Source organism: Ctenopharyngodon idella, chromosome 15 (genome assembly GCF_019924925.1).
Source record: "Ctenopharyngodon idella isolate HZGC_01 chromosome 15, HZGC01, whole genome shotgun sequence".
NCBI classification, from domain to species: Eukaryota; Metazoa; Chordata; class Actinopteri; order Cypriniformes; family Xenocyprididae; genus Ctenopharyngodon; species Ctenopharyngodon idella.
This window is the reverse complement of record NC_067234.1, coordinates 17,009,188-17,031,005: the sequence shown is the minus strand read 5'-3', so window position 1 is coordinate 17,031,005 and position 21,818 is coordinate 17,009,188. Positions and strand designations below refer to the sequence as shown.

The 21,818-nt window shown below is 38.7% G+C and overlaps 2 protein-coding genes and 1 long non-coding RNA gene across 23 annotated transcripts in view; 2 read left to right on the top strand and 1 right to left on the bottom strand.

The window, feature by feature from the left end:
* The window catches only part of LOC127495045 (galectin-9-like), a 64,253-nt gene that overhangs the window by 15,771 nt on the left and 26,664 nt on the right, over positions 1 to 21,818 (bottom strand). The gene's annotated exons all lie outside the window — the stretch shown is intronic.
* Positions 1 to 21,818, top strand: part of LOC127495076 (uncharacterized) — a 53,964-nt gene that overhangs the window by 20,262 nt on the left and 11,884 nt on the right. The gene's annotated exons all lie outside the window — the stretch shown is intronic.
* On the top strand, positions 4,846 to 15,965 carry LOC127495043 (NXPE family member 3-like). Its single transcript, XM_051861428.1, has 4 exons — positions 4,846 to 4,993; positions 5,746 to 5,813; positions 15,053 to 15,445; positions 15,543 to 15,965. The coding sequence occupies exons 1-4, from the start codon at positions 4,861 to 4,863 to the stop codon at positions 15,960 to 15,962; spliced, it is 1,014 nt and encodes a 337-aa protein (XP_051717388.1). The 5' UTR covers positions 4,846 to 4,860; the 3' UTR covers positions 15,963 to 15,965.

Below are 21,818 nucleotides of genomic sequence, written 5' to 3'. Positions count from 1 at the left end.
CGTTGGATTGCATACTCAGGGTAGTTAGAGCCACTTTTTTGAGGAAAGTTGGTATCTAGTAGCTCCCTTTTTAGTGATCTTGTTAACAGCCATATTGCATATAACTCGGATTGTAGGCCTTATGATATTCGGCCTCCTTCTAGTTAGCAGTTGTTTTACAATGCTGTTTAACTGATCATAATATGCTCACATATTCTCACAGATTTACGCTGCCACAGGCCCTGCCACATGTCTGTTTGAGGTAGTAGGCTTGTATTAGCGTCCTTAGACCATGTTGGTTTTGTTTGGTTACCTTTAACAACAAATATTTAGGGTACATTGCCTGTTGGAATGTATAGCCTGGCGCAGGTCGCAGTTAGCTTCCCATAGCTATTTGGGTTAGAGCTGGTTCCCTGTAGCTTGGTTCCCTTATATTCACAAGCTTAAGCCACGTGTTATTGAATTGGCAGGCCCCTTCAGGCCTCCTTTTTTAGTTTACATGATGGCACAGTTTGTGTTTTTTAATCTGTGAGCAGGCTGATCGCCACTTGATGCTAGAATGGAGGCCCCTTAAGGCCTCCTTTTCTAGTCGACTTGTTGGCAGGATGCCTGGGAAACCATGCCACCATCGGCCACGCCCCATCGCTGACGGATAGGCCCTAACAGGCCTGTTCACGATGTTCGGCAACGTTTTTCATGTATCAATCATCTTGGAAACTTCTAATACATGGCCTTTGGGTGGTATAGTTATGGTAGCCACTTGCTGATGCCACGTGTTTACTAAGGCAGGCCTAATGCGGCCTCCGGTGTAATATGTGGAGTTCAGTCATGTACTCCTCTCGCTGTGAGAGTAACAAGGTGCTTTTACCGAGTATTCCCTGTGGCTAGCCCCTCAGGTTGATTATGGTAGTGAAACCTTACGGAAGGTCGGTTTAACCTACATCTGCCTCCCTGAGTCTGATTCTAATCTAGTTGAGCTAAGAGCCACCTAGCTCCTAGGGTGGATCTTTTGTGCTCCTGGAAACGGCCACGAGACTTACGCCGTGTGTATTAGAGGTTGCGAGGCCTATGGGCCGCCTTTTTTGAACACACTGGAGTATGTTTGGGTGTATTTCTCTTTGAGAATTATCTGTATACACTTTCGTTGGCCAGAGGCCTAAGTGATAAATCCAACCTCCTTTTTGTCTGGTTGTTTATCGTCCTTGGGGCCTAAACACTGCCACAAGCTAATGCCACATGTCTGTTAAGGTTATAGGCCCCTCCAGGCCTTCCTTAATACGTGTTGGCGTACGCTGCACTCCTCTTGCTTTAAAGAGTAAAAGGTGCTTTTACTGAGTGCACTGCTCGTTGGGTTGTGTTAGGTGGATTGTCATGCGGGCACTTTGCAGCCTCTTATGCTGCCATTGAAGTCATCTGTCTACCCCAGAAAAACAAGACAGGTGTTCAGGGTGGCCCTTAAAACCAGGCCACTTTCTGTATAAGACTTCTGTTTCCACATAACTACTATCATGCTGTAGGCCCCTCCCCGGCCTCCATGAGTATGTGCCCATTGCATGGTCTACCTGTTAGGTGAGCTTCGTACTTCCCTTTTAGGCTTATGTTTGTAATAGTGCTTAGCTCCCTAAGCTGATCATAGTGGTAGGCCTTAATTAGGCCTCCTTCTAAGATTCAGCCTCAGGCTGGTTTGTGCTCCCCTGGATCAGGGTTCTCTAGCGCACAGCCTCCTCAGTGCATTAATTAAGCACTGAGTAGATCCTAGGATGAGTGGATTGTACTCCTCTCAATACGAGGGTTCATAGCACTTAGCTGAGTTCCGCTCTCCAGGATGCCCGTCTCTACGCGTGGGTTTGAGTTTGTTTCTGCCTCTTTGCAGTCACTCTTACTTACTATCTTCTATGAAGAATGTGTTTTTAGAGGCTCTGTATTCAGACAGGATTGGCCAAGACTAAGTTTGTCTCGTGACAGACCAGGTCGGCCACCCTGGTGGCATTGGGGGTGACTTCGTTCCCCTCTAGTGACTGGCCGAGGTTCCCTTTGGTGGCCACATTCCCTTAAAGGGATCGCTTTATCTTCGGAAAAGCTGGTTCCAGATGCCTTAGCAGCTTCTGTAGGACCTCTAAGGAAGGCCTTCTTGAAGTTCAGCTTGGGCTGTTGGCCAAAGGGAATGCTGTCACTGACAGCTTGGTGTGACCCGAGGGGGAGTTGCCAAGCAGTTCTCTAACTGCTCTGGAGCCTTTGTCTCAGCCATATTTCTTGGCAGGCACTCTCCTCAAGCATGGCGGCGTGGGTATATCGTTCCCCATAGCGTTTGCAAACGCAGAGTAGAAGTTCCCTTTCGAAAGGGAACGTCTCAGGTTACGTATGTAACCATGGTTCCCTGAGAACAGGGAACGAGACTCTGCGTTTCCTTGCCATGCTTCGGGCTGCCTGCTGAACAGTCCCTCAAGACGACGGATAATGACTGCTTCCCCAGGCGCGCCTTTTATACTTCTGGGTCGCGCCGTATGACGTCATAGGCTGTCGCCGGCCAATAGGCATTGGAGTTATTGGATAGTTGGCTTTCAGACACCGAGTCACGTGACGTTCCCCGTAGCGTTTGCAAACGCAGAGTCTCGTTCCCTGTTCTCAGGGAACCATGGTTACATACGTAACCTGAGACGTTCTCTAAACTGTAATGTTGACATGCACTCCCTGTAAAGCTGCTCTGAAACGATATGTATCGTGAAAAGCGCTACACAAATGTGAATTGAATTGAATTTCTCTCCAATAAACGCAAGCTCTTATCAGCCCCATCCAGCGCGTTTACATTAAATGTGATTAATAGTGGATAATTTCACGCGCTTCTGTGTCAAAGTATCTTTTATCAGATTTGTTGAAGGAAGCTGCTTCCGTTCATGTGTGCCAAGACATTTTAGAAATCCCGACCGGGTGATATTTTTCATGTCCGGAATACAGTTAGGGTGATATTAAATGACATAAAGGGCAATGTAAGATTGTGGATATACGCTATTGTCCATCTCCAAGTCATTCATTCCCTGTGCGACTTCTTGCAAAGGCACGTCCAAACCTCTTGCGTTTCGTTTAGTCACACTAAACGAAACAGAGTTACTTGTGGAGTTACTGTGGCCTCAAAGCTTCAGCACTGCACAGCAAAACATCCAGTGTTAATTAACACTTCCAGTGTCACCCGGTGTTTATATAATCTGGTGTGGATTATATAAACACTGGCAATGTTAATTTAACACTAACAGTGTTCATTAGGGATGGGCAGATCGATATGAAGCATCGATATATCGATACTGACGTTGAGTATCGAAAGTATCGATACTCAAATAAAAATATCGATACTAAGGTGTTTTTTTTTTTTTTTTACCAGTGATTTTGTTTAATTGACAATAAATTGAATGCGTACAATATGCATTGAATTGGACAAATAACCTACGTTAGTGAATAATTGTGTAGTAGAACTATTTTCCTGCTCATCTGAACACACACAAATGCTGCAAGTCAGAACCAATCAATCACAGAGAGCATTCACTACATTTAAACAGGACTGCATGCGTTTAGTATCGTAAAAAACCATTGATGCTTTTGGGAAACGCAGCCCAGAACAATGCTTAACCTAAGACAGAACAACATAATAGGCTATGTTTGAGTTATTTCACAACAAACAAAATGAAATAGTAGCCTACATAGTTTTTGCAATTACATTTATTTAAATTGAACATTAAAGGTTCGTATTGATGTGCTGTTCTGTAACTACACTGTCAGAATACAAAGTTTGGATTTTATGGGTGCAACAGCCTGTCACTGGCAGTCCCTTATGAAACTGAACCATTACTACAGTGACCCTAGTTCAGCTAGGCCTACAGTATTTGTAGATTTCCATGGTTACCACTACAAGTAAACATTTTAACCAAATGTAAACAAAAATATAATCTAATTAATTGCAATTAAGGCGTATTGAATGTTAAAATACCTTTCAAATATAATGTTAAGTGGGTATCATTACCCATTTTACTCATAGTAATTCAATAATTTAAGGACTTAAATTATTAATAATTTAATAACAAGTTCAGATTACAGGTATTGTATCAGTATCGATATCGGCGATATTGGCCTTGAAAGTATCGGTATTGTATTGAAAACAAAATAAGTGGTATCGCCCATCCCTAGTGTTCATTTAACACTGGAGGTTTTACTGTGTGCCCGATTGCTGATGTCTGAGGTAAAACACACCCTCCTCATTAGCATACAGACAAAGAAATGTAGAAATAAATAAATGTAGAAATAGATAAATGTGGAAAAAATAAATGTAGAAATAAATAAATGTGGAAATAAATAAATGTAGACATAAATACATTTATACATAAATACATAAATAAATGCATAAATAAATAAATAAATAAATACAATTATACATAAATAAGGTAAATAAAAATATAAATACTCATTTATTTATTTTTTTTGTTTTACATTAACTTGTATATTTATTTATTTATTTATTTTTTTTTACATTTCTTCTTACATTTATTTACGTATTTATTTATATATTGTTTTTGCAGGTTTGGTCCTCCATAGATATAAACTCGTAATTGTGAGTTATAAAGTCAGAATTGCGAGTTTATTTCTTGCAATTCTGACATTTTTCTCCCAATTGTGAGTTAAAAAGTTGCAATTGTCTTTTTAATTGTTTTATTCCGTGGCAGAAACGAGCTTCATACATCTGAGTAAGAGAAAGTTCCTCTGTTTAGGGACATTTACAGTTGATAAAATATACATATATTCGTTTAATATGGCAGCTAAGTACCACCCATCAATACCAACATACAGGTCTATCTTTCAACAAATCAGGGAGGTCATGTGAACTAATTAATATTCATGAGCAAAGCAGTCACAGTCTTAACACACACACACAACCATTCAAGGAAAACGACCATTTTAAAATTAGGCTACATCTTCAAAAGTATGCTTTCAAAAAATAAAATGAAGCTTGAAACTCAGGAACAACACTGTAAGTTATTTCTGAATACTTCTTGGCATTTGTTTTTTTCATTAACATAGCCTAATATAAAAATAATATAGGCTTACATGCTAAATAATGTATAAATATATTTTAATAATGAATTTGGCCACTCGTCAGCAAACAATTATTAAATTAAGACCATCCATTTCAAATGACAGAATGGCACATCTTTCTTTATAGTGTAAATAGGCTTATAGTACAAAAAGTTACAATGTTCCACTAAATGTTAATAAGATATAAGGACACAGTCGCAGTAAAACTCTCACTGGATCAGCACATAAGCTAAAAAAAAAAAGAAAAAAGAAGAAGAAACAAAACAAGAAAAAATTGACACTCATAGACACTATTTAGATTGTTATAGGCTAGTATCAGTGAACCTGTGGTAATTTGCTAGCCGGCAACCACCGTAAACAAAAATATTTTATTATAGGCTATCCCTCCATATGTAAAATATTAGCCTATTTGTTTGGGGAAAAAATATTTGTGGTTGTTGAATGTTAAAACTGTATCGTAGCGGGCACAGATAGGCATAGCCTAGGTATATCTTGCATTTTACGTTGTTGGTTTAATTCAAAATAACAATTAGTTCAGTCTTATTATTATTAATCCTATTTAATAATAATATTAATCATTAGGCTAACATTAAATGGGTCGTGTATATTTGATACAAATGTCTGTAGAGTATTGCATAGGCTAATAAAAAATGGAAAAAGCAATTTGTTCATAATATGCTTTTACAGTTCACAGGGAAAGATCATTACGGAAGTTTTTTACGGGACTGTGTCTGCTGGTAATCGTGTGTTTTCTGGTAAGTTCATTTATCACAACTGCATCTTTTGAAATTTCAGTAATTTTTATAGCCTCCTTTCTTTAAATTAAAAATCAATTATGCTTAATCAAACTAACTAGCATATTTTTAAGCTACCATGCGGATAATGTAAAATTGTGTAAATTATTTTGACAGCAATATTCTCCATGATGCTAAATAAATAGGATAGGCTATTGTCTAGTAGCCAGTATGTAGACTGACAGGTATAGCAGGTTATTGTTATGTAATATAAATCATTCTGAACTTCTCCGTGTTGTCTATGGCTATAATATTTTCCTAGTGACAGATGTCAGAAAGATGCATTCATTGTTTGTCTTGAGAACCAATAGTTTGCTTTTAATCCTGTTACTCACAGTATTCTGCAGATTTGTATGTTAGTTTGACATTTATGTTCCTTGCAGATATTGTTGAAAACTTTTTATTACAATATGAGCCCTTGTGAAAAAAAGTGCACTTTAGTATACTTTTATAAAGTGTACTTATTGCACAAATAATATACACACTTAAGTGTGAATTGAATGTAATGTTTTCAGCCGCTTAAGTGCATTCTATTTGTAATTATTTTTAAATATATCACAGATTAAGTTCATATTAAATGCAATTAGTTGAACTTCTGAGTGATTTTTTTTTAAACCACTTTTTTATGTACTTTGAAATATGGTAAAAGTGTTCTTCCGAATACTGACAAGAAATTAATGTGAACTAAAATATACTTTAATGTAATTTACATGTACACTGTTAAATAATTTAAAACATTTGTAATTACATACATTTTTATTTAATTTAATACATTTGTTATTACATTATTTGTAATTACATATAATAATGAAGTTACAATTTAGTATATTTCAAAACTTAATTACCAAGTTACAATCAACACAAATGCAAATTGAAACCCTCTACATTTATTGACAACAATCTCTAAAACAAATACACAAAAACCTTTTTGTTGATGCACAAGAAAAACCCAAGAAACACTATACACAATCACAAACAATTACAACACTTTAACTCTCATTTAGAAAGAGTCTGGAGGACAGTGAGGCTTATCTGCACTATCATTTTCTCCCTCACATACAAAGGTACCTAAAGCTAAACCTACCCATCACAAAACTTTCTGCATTTTTACATTTTCAGAAAAAATCATTCTGTATGATCTATAAGATGATAAATAAGATAACACCCATGAATTAATACAAACAAAATGTAAAGAAAAGATTCAAAACTTTGGGTAACACTTTACAATAACTTTTTATTAGTTAACTACTTTAGTTAACATGAACTACAGTAGCGGTTTTTGGCACGGGCATTTTTTCATGATACATGGGGGCGCGGCAGTTTACAGCATTATTTGAGAGATTTTTTTTTTCCTCAAGAAAATTTGCCATTAACTGTATCTGATATACATCCAAAATAATTGATATTGAATTGAAATCAAATCGTAAGCTTGTGAATAGAAATTGAATGGAATCGTGAAAATTGTGTCAATACCCAGCCCTACTGAACACTGTTAGACTTAGCTGAAAAATATAAAGCACTATTTATTTCATTTGTATCTTTGTTCTATGTTTATCTGTGCTTATGATTTGTTCATTATTTTCTATGTGCATTCACTCACCTACAAAATCGACCCAATCCTCCTAGAATTATTAATTCTTTCCAAATAGAGCTATTTAAGTCATCTGGTGATTTTTTTTTTTTTTTTTTTCATATCGCAATATATATTGCAGAAAAAAATATCACAATGTCATTTTATTCCAATATCGTGCAGCCCTAAACCAAATATTATTAAACTATTTCAATTATAAATTATGTGCTAACTAGTTTTGATTCGGTATTAACTTTGATGTGCGATGTATTGCAATATAATATTGTTTCACTATCATAATGCTCTCCTACATATTTTGCTATTGTAACTGCACTTATTTCCATCGTTTGTATAAGTGGCAGTGGGTGGTAATAGCAAGATGGTAGAAAATTAATGGCAAAACTTCACCTCATCAATACGGGTCTTTGATTCCACACAGCTTGCACTGTATATATAACAAATCTGTACTGATCCTACAAAATGAATATATAACTCCAGATAAGCACAAACATATTACATATTACAAACACAAACATTAATTGAACACCTCACTTTTCAAATGCAAAAACTACAATAGATTATAAGCAGTATTTCTAGAGGGGGTGATATTGAACATTACTGGTGGTTATAATAGCGATTAGATGGATTAAATGTATATAAATGTCTTTGAATGTTACAAGATCAGATCTTTGAATTTCGTACAGCAAATTTAACTTTAAGTCATTTAGTTAGTTTAAAATGATTTAAAAAGTCAGAGTTCAATTAAAATATTACATTTTCAGCAGCCAAATTATTTGAACACGCCCACACGCGATCACATTCATATATAAGAAATTATTATAATGCAATCATAAATAAATTATAGGAAACATGATTAATTCACCTCCATATTGCGATTAAACTAAATAAGTTACACTCTTAATGGCAATAAGAACTGTTATGTTACGGTGAGAAAAAAATAAAAATAAAGAAAACATATATCAAGATACTTACTTGACTCTTTATCCAAACGTGCGCTCCTTTGTTTTCTTCTTCTTTGATCAGCAAAGTTGCCTCACGCATAGCGATTACAGAAAGGTGGCTGAAAGTGCATTTTTCAAACTCTGGTGAAGTAGTGCGCCGTCACGACGTAGTATTTTGGCGGATGCGCATTAAACCAGTGGTGTAGTCTAGATTTTTGTAGTGAGTATACTGTGATTTTTCCCTCCCAGCCTCATACTCACCTGTCCCAGAGCGACACCCCATAAGCACCGCCACACTCACTAATGCATGTAGTATGCATCTGATCTAGGCTATATGCAATTGAGAGCATTCTGAAAGACTGCTTATGTGTGTTTTATCAACATGTCAATTTATTATAATCAACAAAAGACTTTACCAGCCAATGGGATTTAAAGCTGAAGAGACTCTGGACTGATTTTCTACTATTTAGCGTCAATCACCATCTAACTCAGCCCATCTAACTTAAGATAGCCTGAGATGTTATATGAATATGGTCCCTGGAGCAGATTTTATCAGCTGGCAAGTTTCAATGCACATATAAGAGTGCAAGTTGCAACTATTATTACTCTCTAAAAAATGTTTGGTTAAAAACAACCCAAGTTGGGTTGAAAATGGACAAACCCAGTGGTTGGGTTAAATGTTTGCCCAACCTGCTGGGTAGTTTTATTTAACTCAACTATTGTGTAAAAATTGCTGTATTGCTTGCTTAAAATGAACCCAAAATATGTTGGAAATTAACATTTATTAATATTAAATATAATAGTTAAACAATAAACATGTATTAAATCATTTATTAATAAATGTTCACCTTTTGATTATTATGTGTCTTATTTTCAAATTCCAACCTATGGGTTCATTTTAAGCCAGCCATATAGTCATTTTTAAACAATAGTTGGGTTAAATAAAACTACCCAGCAGGTTGGGCAAACATTTAACCCAACTGCTGGGTTAAAACAACCCAATCGCTGGGGTTGTCCATTTTCAACCCAACTTTAACCCAGCATTTTTTTAGAGTGTGACAATAATGGAAAGATGAAGCGTATCAGTATGTCACAATATCACCCTGTTTGGACTTTGTTTAATGTTTTGCACCATTTCCTGCCAGTCTGTCATCATAGTTATGCATTTCAATTCACTAACTTGCAATTCGAGTCAATATCAGTTATTTTGGATATACTGTATATCAGTTACAGTACATGGCAAATTTTCTCAAGAAAAAAAATCTCAACTAATGCTGTAAAATATACATGGGAATCAGTTGGTTATTGAAGGTTAAAATGAACTGATTTGTATACAAATTAAATTACACTTAAGGAATTTTGTATAATAATAAAGTTATAATAGGCCTACTAACTTTAAATTTATTTCTACTCCAATTCGTTTTTTGAAATATAAACATTTAAATGGTGGCTGTCAACTTGACGGATTTATTCAAACATGCATAATATAGGCTAGTGAAGAACATTAAAAATTATAGTTAATATGTAATATGGTGTATATATTTAGCTAAATGCTCCTCTCTAGAGTTCATTTTTCTAGCTGACTAACGAGTTTATGGTCACTGAATATGTTTGTTCTGAGGTAAATGTGACGTTACGTAACATTGTTTACAAGCTGTTATTAACGTCTTTCCGCGGCTGAAACACTGATTAAGCGATTATACGAGACATGATAAGGATTTCGTTAAGTTGTACTGTATCTTTGATCATACCTTGAGATGTTCATTCATGTTTATTTCGCGCTGTAACTGGTAACTTAAAGCGGAGGAGAGGATCAGTTCACATGCGCGTCAGGCCGCCGCCTCTCTTGAACTGCTGCGATCTGTCACGATCACATTAAAGAGCGCCAAAACGGTATTTATGTTTTTTTTTATTCCAAAGTAAAATTGGCAAAATATGAAACTTGAGACTTTAAGAAATATGAGACTTTGTTTCATGTCAAAAGCAACAAACCACAAATCATATTTTGTGGTTTATTGGATGGTTACGTATCCTCGCGCTTTTTTAAGTGGGTATACGGAAATCCTTGACTTTTCCTATGGGGATACGGCGTATACCTGCGTATCACGTAGACTACACCACTGCATTAAACAAAAAGTTTATAGGCTATAATACGTGCATGATTTAATTTCTGTTCAAGTTGAAGTTTTTCTACTTCATTGTTGTAGTTAGACTGTAAGTTTACAGAACTTGACTCATTCACCTAACTAAAAGTCAATCATTTTTACAGTTTAGTCTGTAAATGTATTTTAACTGAATATGAATTCAAATTAATTTTGTTTAGATTTGTTAAACTTTTGCTTGCAATTAATGCAATTAAATATGTTTAATCGACTTAGAACAACATAATGATATTAAAAGTATTATACACATATGTAAAGTACAGCACTATTGCATTAAGTATCACAAATACAGCACTCCATAAATGACATTTTATGTCAAATATTATGTAGAAAACTGACACTAGTTGAGTTTAGAGCAGGAGCTGGTGATAAAAATTTCAACAATAAGTTGTACTGGATTATACTGTAAAAGCAAGTGTATTGAAATTCAGAAGAAAAATACATTTCAAGTGTATTAATGCACACAGTGTATATTAAAGACTAAGCACATTTAAAATACATTAACAAATGTAAAATAAATTATTTTTTATGTGCTTTAGTATATTAGTCAATAAATCAAAATAAGTGTACTTATTTAAAACACTATAAAGTCATAATTAAGTAAAAATTAAGTGCATTTTTAAAAAGTGCTCTTAAGCATGTTTAGAAATATTGTCATGAATGTGTACTTACTTTAAGTAAAGTTAATTAGACATTATTACAAAGTGTATTTTTAAAAAGTGCACTTAAGTGTGTTAATAAATATTGTCATTAAAGTGTACTTTCTTTAAGTACAACTTAATTAGACATTAATACAAAGTGCATTTTTAAAATGTGCACTTAAGTGTGTTAATAAATATTGTCATTAAAGTATATTCTTTTTAAGTACACTTAAGTGGCCTTTAATTGTAATTATATTATCTGCAAGTGCACTTTTTAAAAAGTATACTTTTAAGATTTGAGGTACACAAAAAGTACACTTCTTTTTCACAAGGGAAAGTATATATGTCAAAATGATTTCAAATGAATTATAACTTAGCCTAGCCTATTACATTCTTACGCACGTAGCACGAGTGCATTTCAGAGCGAATGCACAGACACACGGACACATGTTGGGTTTTTCTATGTTTTATGGAATTTATTTAAAAAAAAACATTCTGTATTATAAGCTGTTTTCCTCACGAGGAGTAAAAAAATGCCCTACAAGATCAAAGATGTCTGGCATTGCCATCCTACAACGTAGAGTTTACCTGGACCAAACACACAGGTTTATGCAAACAATATTTTAGAGCAAACCTAATTGTAATTTAAAAATAAAATTATTTTACACTGGACGCGCAAGCAGATTGGGGGCAGCATACGCCAATTGTGCTTTCACACAGCATTAGTTTTAATAATTTAAACAGGACTTTGAATTTTGGGTAAAAACCTCTGCAATTATATGTTTTTGTGTATTTTTTTTTTTTTTTTTTTTCCTGAATGTGACTGAAACACGGAACAGCTCACTTATATATGGTGAAATCTGTTATCTTTCGTGTTAACTCAGGTGCATTTTGACCAAAATATTGACCAAGATATTTATTTCTCCCTTACCGCGAAGTGCTCACTTAGTCTGGATATGCAGTAATATGGACTGGCAGTCATATGGACTTAAATTGCGAATAATCTGGCAGACGAGTTTGCCAAGGTAGTTCCCTTTTTCAAGCTTTTCCAGATAGCTCCATTATTCCCAGGTAGAAAATTAAAGTTTTTCGCCCTATCACAGTACTTCCGCCAGTGTCACGCATTACCTTTCAACGTAACGCGTGGCGCATCGCAGAGCAGTGCAAGACAAGCATTTGTGGTTAAAAAGTATATACATTTTTATTTTTATTTTTTATTTATTATTTTTTTTAAATGGCCAATCGTTTCACTAGATAAGACCCTTATTTCTCGTCTGGGATCGTGTAGAGCCCTTTGAAGCTGCACTGAAACTACATTTTGGACCTTCAACCCAGTGAACCCCACTGAAGTCCACTATATGGAGAAGAATCCTGTAATGTTTTCCTCAAAAACCTTAATTTCTTTTCTACTGAAGAAAGAAAGACATGAACATCTTGGGTGACATAGGGGTGAGAAAGTTATCAAGAAATTTTCATTCAGAAGTGAACTAATACTTTAAGTCGCAAAAATCACGACTCGACTTGGACTCGTGAATAACTGACTCAAGACATCCAAATAAGTAAACTTGCATATGGACTGGACGGACACTTTCATATGCATCTTATGACCCTGTCTGACTAACTTCCACAGATAAGTTTGTTGAGTCAGGGTGCATTATTATATTGTCTTATCACAAAGGACAGATAGGCGGGAATGTTGTTCTTTGTGTTGTTTACTGTAACGCTTGTTTACACTGTTTACACTGGTTTTGTTACATCACCCATCACTGCTTGAGTACTACACAGGGTATCCGCGGGGCATTACAAAGCATTAAAAGTTATTAAATGGATTTTGTGAAAATTAAGGCCTTAAATGGCATTAAAAAGCATAACATTTTATTTCTACAGGCATTACATTTTTTAGATAGTTTTGAAGAAAAATAATACTACCAGTTTATTTTGAATAAAGCCTAAATAATTAATAACTTTTCGCAAAATATGTACATTGGTGTGATACGCACACGGAACCAGTTTGGTAATTGCCTCCGGCCGGTGCAAAATTGCCGTAACGCCGTTTTGGACAGCGGCGGGCTGTGACCTGTAGACAGAAGGCTGCATCAGTGTTGCCAACTTAGCGCCTTTTCAGACCCCTTTTGCGAAAGCGCGTTGTGACGAATATAGCGACTTGTTAACCTGATCTAGCTTCCGAGACCCCCTGCTACTACCGCACGAGCGCGAGATCTTGCTTTCGATTATAAATCAGGATTTTAGTGCTGGTTTAACATGTCAGGGCTCGAACTTTACTTTCCCGACCGGACAAGGACCTGATTAAAACGTCAATACCAAAAAACAAAACAAAAAAACAAAACAAACAAACAAACAAAAAAAAAACAGCAACTTGGGAATCACCAAAACGCGAGTGACTGATTTTATTACATTTAGTAATATATATACATTGAAATATATACAAATTTATATTTCCACCACAAAAAAAAAAAAAAATACAATTTTTTTCCGGACAAGCAACTGTTTTACTCGTACAAGTGAATGACCGATTTATGCGTGTCCACATGAGAAGGCTTAATGTCGAGCCCTGTATGTAATCTTAATGGGCCGCGTTTCAGTCATCATTTCATATTGTCTGACAACAAAAACAGAAAAAATATATAGATGAAACAATTTTATTGGGAATTTGGCTGTATTAAAATATATTATGTGAGCAAAAGGGTAGCAGCAGAGAAGCAAACAAATGTAAAGGGCTGACTCTTGGCAGAATGCAAATACAACAATGACGTGATAAATTTTCTAATTGCCATATGACGTCATCTATCGACATTTACCGACATATATATATATATATATATGGCATTAAAAAAATTAAAAATTGGCATTAAAAAGCCATTAAAAAGCATTAAATTAGATTTGATGAAACCTGTAGAAACCCTGACTACAGCAAACTATGGCAACTCAAATAGTTTCTAAAATAAATAAAAAAATAAATAGTTTAAATGTAATAGGTTTTGATTGTGAATAAATATTAAATTAATAATTTAAATAATACTTTGTGTGCTTTATTAGACATTTTTGTTGTAGAAATCAGTTTTGATATTTCAAAACACTGATAATTACAATAATTAGCTGAAAGAACTATTGCTAAAAATAGAACAAAGACTTGAGACTTGGACCTCAAATACTGAAGACTTGACTTGGACTTGGTCTTTAGGGACTTGTGAACATGTCTCCTTCTCTTCTCCACTAAGTAAGTAACAGAGATATTGAATTTATGATCCATATTGTTTCCTTAACATCGACGTTATAGTGTAGAGTTCCCTCGAAAGGGAACGTCTAGGGTTATGTTTATAAACTCGGTTCCCTGAGAAGGGAAAAAGACGCTGCGTCTCATTGCCGTGCTTCAGGCATGTATGCGTGTCTCATTCAGACAATGAAGCTGATGATGTCTAAGGCAGGCACACTTTTATATTCATGGGCACTCCTTGTGACGTCATAGGGCTGCCGTCTGCCAATCAATTGCCGTGTTTTCACACATGCTTCAGACATCGGTCACGCAAGGGGTGTTAGTGTCAACGTTATGAAGCAGCGTTGAGTTCCCTCAAAAAGGAAACCTAATTTGGTCCTGTTTAGAGCCACTTTTCTTATAGGACTGCAATCTGCGAATCAATTGGCGTGTTCCACACATACTTCAGACACAGGTCATGCCTGATGGCGTTCCCATAGCGTCAATGTCAGCGATATCAGCATCTCATTCTCTTCTCAGGGAGTCGGGGTTATATTCGTAACCTTAGACATTTTTAGTTTAGCAATCTAAATGCATGATTTGTATAAAGACAAAACTTTTGATTAATAACAATATTTTCTGTGTTTGTAGGTTTTATGGTCTTTTACAAGTAATGAATGGAAGAAACACCCTCCACCCAGCTTTTTGTCTGTGCACTTTGCAGGACTCTATACAAACTCCACTTCTCCTTCAGTACTCAGTTCAGAAGAGTCAAGCTCATTTTACTCTGAATTAGAAATCAATTTTGACGACTACTCCAGGTTACAGCAGGCTGTTTACTGGGCTGGGCCTGACAGAGAAATCACAAATATGTCCATGACTACTAGTCCAGGCCACACCAAATTTATCATTCAGGACCTGAAAGAGAGCTATCAAATTGGTGAGGAGCTTTATGTTATGGTGCACGCAAAGGATTTTGACAACAAATCCAAGTGTTATGGAGGGGACTTTTTTCAAGCCAAGCTATTCTGGTCTAAAACAAAGGTCAGTTATTGTACACATTAGATTAACTAAAACTGCCTGTTATATTATCTCCCTGGGTCAGAGAGAGTTGTACTGAGAATGTTCCTCTCTGTCACAGGCCAGTGTTTTTGGGGAGGTGGTGGACCTGCTCAATGGCTCCTACTCTGTACGTTTCCTCCTGCCGTGGGTCGGCGAGGCACAGGTGGCTGTGCGTCTAATTCACTCCAGTGAAGCTGTGCAGGTCCTGAAGCATCACAGAGATACTGACTCTGACAGAGTCTTCTTTAATGGATATTATGAGGGACCAGGACCAAATAAGACCAGGCTGAGTGAAACTGTGAAGTGTAATGTAAAGTGGGACAAGAATGGACTAGAGCACATGGGAACAGGAGACTGCTGCTGTGAATACAACGATCCCGGCACCGGAGAATCTTGGCGCTGTCAGAGACCCAAATCGCTGCCATGCAGTGCCCTTGTGTACCACTCTATGGGTGGTTATAGAAACCATCTGACCAAAACGGAGAAGATGTTTATGTGAGATTTAAGAACTCTTGACTGTTTATTTGAACTATATAATGCATTGATGGAAGGCAGTATGACAAACATGTTCTCTTTGGCAGGAAGCAAACTAACAAATATATCAATGGAGATAAAAGGATCATCAAAATTTTGAATTCCGATGGAAATGAAACTATTGGTATGTTGGTCAATAGTTTAACCCAGCAAACTAATGTGGTACAAGGATGCATAAGATGCTACACAGAACTTACATTTACTCGTCCTGCAGATGTTACAGAGAAATGTCATCCTGGTTTGCACACTCCAGTTCCAGCTGGCTTTTACCTGAATGATGTGTGGACGTCATTTGTCTGTAGCACCCGCCATTTTACAGCCCAAACGACAACAGAGTGCCTGAAAGACAAAGACATCTACATGATGGGAGACTCTACAATGAGACAGTGGTTTGAGTTCTTTGCGAAAGCAGTACCAAGTGAGATAATTGCTTTTTTGTTAATTATAAATATATATACAGTATATAAATTCAGTAATTGTGGGTCTGTTTTTCAGCTCTGAAGCAGATGAACCTGCATGTCCAATATCAGTCAGGGCCGCTTATAGCAGTGGATGTGGAGAACAACATCGACTTACACTGGAGGGCTCATGGGGTTCCTCTGCGCACTCGGAAAACAGCAGTTGCTAGTCTGCACTACGTCAGTAATGAGATCGATGACCTGGCTGGAGGACCCCACACAGTCATTATATTCAATCTAGGGCCCCATTTCACCACGTACCCTCTGGATTTCTTCACCCATAGAGTGCTGAGGATCCGCAAAGCTGTTCTAGCTTTGTTACAGCGGGCACCTGATACAACTGTTATAATCAAGACTGTCAACACTGGCTATAAGGTAATGTTATAGGCCTTTATCACACTTCAAAAGCGGAAGCTTCAAATAGTAGTGTAAAATAACAATCTGCTGTAGCCTGTATCAGTGGCAGTACCTGTAGCACAGGATTGTTGTGATTTATTAGTGTCATGTTATTCCGGCACATACAGTATGTCATGATTTAAAGGGGAGCGCACAAGCCTACTCTATGTGTATGTGCAAGACTTCAGATTCTTATTACCTTATTTTTAATAAATGCAAGAATAGAATACAAACAACATATATCACATTAAAGAGCATTAGAATTAAACAATGTTATACATCCTATAAAACATTGATTGCATAGATTTCATGCACTCTACTTTACAATATAATCATTAAGTACTAGATCAAATTTAAGTCATTCAAATAAAGGAATATTTCCATCCCAGTGTGAACTATTCAAAAGTAACTGATTTGATTGTCTTAAACGAGTCATATTGAATGCAGTGATGGGAGAGCATTATATTGTAGTGTTTTCCAATTATTCCACTAGCAGTAACTTGAGCAGTGTGCAAATCCTCATTTTTCTCTTGACTGTTTCAACATAGTCAGTGCTGACAATTGCCTCACATAATGTTGAACATTAAAATGGAAGATTGCACACATGGTAGGGTATCGTGTCAAGGCCAAATAAACCATTTAAAATATTGATGTTTATTGTCAAAGTCAGCTAAGTTAGTCTAATTTTCTTGACAAAATTGGCAACCGTCCACTGACAGGATGTGACAACATGTGGACTGTGATAAAGGTCATTAAGGCATAAACATGCGGACTGTGATAAAGGAGTGCCAAGTGTTCAAATACAGTGAAGCCACCCAAGTTTGTGGATGATATTGTTTTTCTGTCTTTATAATAGGATATTTTTGGCAGTGACTGGTATTCTCTACAGTTGGACAGAGTTCTGCGCTGGGCTTTTCAGGATGTTGGAGTTTATATTCTAGATGTGTGGCAAATGACTGCATGTCACTACAACAACGAGAACATTCATCCTGGCCCTATCATCATTAAAAATGAGATTGACATTTTACTCTCTTTTATTTGTCCTAAATGAACTTAAATTAAATTATCTTGACAATTTCGTGTTCTGTTATTACAAGAGAAAAATTCAGGTTATGTCTAAAACTGAGAAATACTGTTTGACTTCACTGTTCTTGAATCTCCACTACAATATTTTTTTTTTAAAAGAATGGTTTAGTATATGTCAAAGACCTCATTTTTTGTTATATCATTCTCACATTCGAAACATAACGTCTTTAGTTCCCTTTCGACGTATGTCAGAAGTGAACCGACAAATTGGGATATCGCCAGAGAGCCCTATCACCTTCGAGTGTAACTAAACAAGCCAATGGAATTGGCATGCGAAATTTGCATAGCGCGCACCGCCCCCACAAGGCGGGTATAAATACAGAAGCGGATGCAGTCGCACTCTGTGTTTCTGTTCGGAGCCAACTTGTGTGTGTTCCTGCTATCGACTGAGAGTAAACTTCTCAAGCCTTTGAAGAGCCTCGTTTACTGTGCTGGCGTTAAGGCACCCTACAGCGAAGCCGCCAGGTGTTTACAGAGCTCTCAACTGCTTTCCCCCTTCTAAAAGTACTTCACAGATGAACACTGCATCTTTTTCAACATGTCATTTCGTCTGTGCATTACTGGGTGCGGTCGTTCCCTGGTCCTCGCTGATGGTCACAATCGCTGTGTCACATGTCTGGGCGTTCAGCATACTGAGGCAGCTTTTGTGGATAGTTCATGTTCTCATTGTGGGAACATGGCTATCTCAGTGTTGAGGTCTAGACTCTCGTTCCTTGGTTCAGGGGAGCGGTGCGTCGGCGTGTAGGAAGGGTGACTTGAGGATCACTGCAGCCAGCTTCGGCGCGCCTGCGGACGAACAGATGTCGATCGCGGCATCGGAAGGTGAGCTGGAGTCCTCGGGAGATGAAGACTCGGCTGTGCTGCCTCCTTCCGGGACCGTAGCATTGCCCGAGCAATCCTACACCGCGTCCCGAACCTTCTCGGCTGGATGTTGGTTTCTCGAGGCGGCCCGTGCTGGTCCTCAACGACCCGCCCCAGTACCTTTATTCCCGGAGGTGCATGAGGAGGTGACAAAGTCGTGGAGAATGCCGTATTGCGTTCGAGCCAGACCTGGTCCCTCCTCTGCCTTCACCACTCTGGATGGCGGGGAGGCTAAGGGGTACGCTGGCATCCCTCCAGTCGAGAGCGCCGTCGCGATGCAACTGTGTCTGTCGGCCGCTGGCTGGTGTGGTGAACCGCGTCTCCCATCCCGGGCCTGTAAGTTCTCCTCGGGTCTCAACGAGAAGGCTTACAGAGCCTGTGGACAGGCCGCCATGGCCCTGCTCCAAGTCTATCAGGCCAAGGCGCTCATGGACATGCCCCAGGGTGGTCTTAACCAACAGCTGCTGGGGGAGCTGCGCGCCGCCACCGACCTCGCCCTCCAGGCAACTAAGATGACGGCACGCTCCGTTGGTCAAGCAATGGCTACTCTTTTGGTCCAGCAAAGCCACCTGTGGCTGACCTTGGCCGACATGAGGGAGACCGATAAGTATCGGTTCCTGGACTCCCCCGGTTGGCCTATTCGGCGATGCGGTCGAGAGCTCGGGGGGATTTTCTGTTTCGTTTTGTTCTGCCGCTGGCTCTCCGGAGTCCAGCGGTACCCACCTTTTCACAGAAAGAGCTGTTTCCCAATCCTCCAGGTCCCAAGAGGGCGTGGCTGGCAGTGTGCAGTGCTACCCCTCGCCACTCTCAGCCCCCTCTCACCTCGCCAGCAGGTGCCAGTGTGTGTGTCGAGGCCGCCTCTCTTGTGCCGTCTCCCATACACACTGTCACCTCGCAGAGTCTGACCCCATTTCGGGCCGCTATGCCGTCCGAGTCGGGTCCCAGCACTCTGGGTACGTCTGTGGTGCCTTTGGTCCCGCTGGCTCGGAGTCTGGAAGCCTGGTTCGTGCTTCCCAGCCCGTCCCACTGGCTCACTCTGCGCCTGTACGTGGATAGAATGCGAAGCTTTAGGATCTCAGATCAGCTCTTCATCTGTTACGGAGGCCAGCAGAAGGGGAAGGCTGTCTCCAAGCAGAGGATGGCCCACTGGATAGTGGATGCCATCGCCTTGGCTTATCAGTCCCAAGGCATGCCTTGCCCGCTCGGGTTAAGAGCTCACTCCACTAGAGGAGTTGTCTCTTCCTGGGCGCTGGCACACGGCACCTCGCTGACCGATATCTGTAGAGCTGCGGGCTGGGTGACGGTGTGGAACTGGTCTCTTCCTGTGTACTCGTTTCCAGTAGCCGGTAACGTGAAGGACCCGTTCTAGTGTCGGCTTGCTATGCCAGTCCCGCCCCCTGGGGTGGATACGTGCATCCGTTGGCTCCAGTGAGTTCCCCGCTGGCGAACCCTGTTGAGTTCCTCCGCCTCCCTTTGCGGCTCGGACATTGTGGAGTGTCTGATGCTAGGCCAAACGTCCGTCTCTGACGTTGATGTTTGGCTTGGTGCTATATGTCGTGACCCCTCCACGTGAGTGGTCCCATATGTGTATTGTCTATGGTTAACTCCCCACGGTGAGCCCGTGTCTTTCTCTTAGCAGAGTCAGCTCTGCTGTCACCTGTCAGATGAGTCTCCCCCTAGTCAGGCTGGAGCCATCCCAGGGACTCCATATGCGCACTGCCCACGGCCAGTCCATATGTGTATTTCCACGTAATACCTCCCCCTCTGGGTAGGTTGTGGCCTCCGCAGCGACCCTTTTGGGTTCACTTCCCCAGTGTTGTCTAAGTCTTACTGAATGGGTCTTGCGGAATAGCAGTAGACTCTCTTGGTGTAAGCTCGCCCCCTTCTCTGGGCGCTGGAAGGGGTCAGTAACTGTGGCGTTTTATTTGGGATCCCAATTCGTCAGTTCACTTCTGACGTACGTCGAACGTGACCGACTGAAAGGGAACGTCTCGGTTACGTATGTAACCCTCGTTCCCTGAAGGAGGGAACGGAGACGTACGTCCCGTTGCCACAGTTCCTGTGCCTTCGCTGTAGTTCAGACTCAAGTTGTCTCCTCAGCGAAAAACAGAGTGCGACTGCATCCGCTTCTGTATTTATACCCGCCTTGCGGGTGCGGTGCACGCTATGCAAATATCGCACGCCCATTCCATTGGCTTGTTTAGTTACACTCGAAGGTGACAGGGGTCTCTGGCGATATCCTAATTCGTCGGTTCACTTCTGACATACCTCTCCGTTCCCTCCTTCAGGGAACGAGGGTTACATACGTAACCGAGACGACTTATTTAATAAACCTGCTGTCTATGTCATTAATGTTCAATAGTCAAACTTTTGTAGCTTTAATAATAATCAGTTTATTTGTAATTAACACACCGGACTATGCAGTGATTTGATTATTCAATTTCTGCATTATTTCTTACTTGAATGCTTCTGTTAAATAGATGTAAAATGAAAAAAAAAATGCATCATTGTTATTATTTTAATAACAGATCAAATAATAACAAAAAGAACTATGCTGTGATTATTAATATAGTAATTATCATTAATTGGAGGAAAAGATGAAAAGAAGAATCGTTTTATAATGGAATCGTTACCCTCTGAATCATAATCAAATCAAATAGTGAGGCAAGTGAAGATTCACACATCTAACATATTCATTGTTTTATTTTAATGAAAAAAAGATATTTTGCAAAAACTGTTTCCAGTTTACCATACTTCAGCTGCTGTAGCTAGCTTTTTTTTTTTTTTTTTTTTTTAATTTATATTAATTACTAAAATGTATTAATTCTGAAAATTCTGAAATCTAAAGCTCCAAGTGTCTTCAAAACATACCACATCTGCACAAACTCCAAAGAGTCCAGAAAAGATGGGGGGTGGGTGTGTTAATAATGGGTTTCTTTTCTGTTTTGGGTTTGTAATGTGTTTTTGTTCTGTTTCCTTGCTTTCAGTTTGTTTCCATGGTTTTTCATTGAGTATCGTTA

Coding starts and splice junctions, on each gene's coding strand:
- LOC127495043 (XM_051861428.1), top strand. CDS start 4,861: ATGAGCAAAGCAGTCACAGTCTTAACACACACACACAACCATTCAAGG. Junction 4,994..5,745: donor TGAAACTCAGGAACAACACT/GTAAGTTATTTC, acceptor ATGCTTTTACAG/TTCACAGGGAAAGATCATTA. Junction 15,446..15,542: donor TATTCTGGTCTAAAACAAAG/GTCAGTTATTGT, acceptor TCTCTGTCACAG/GCCAGTGTTTTTGGGGAGGT.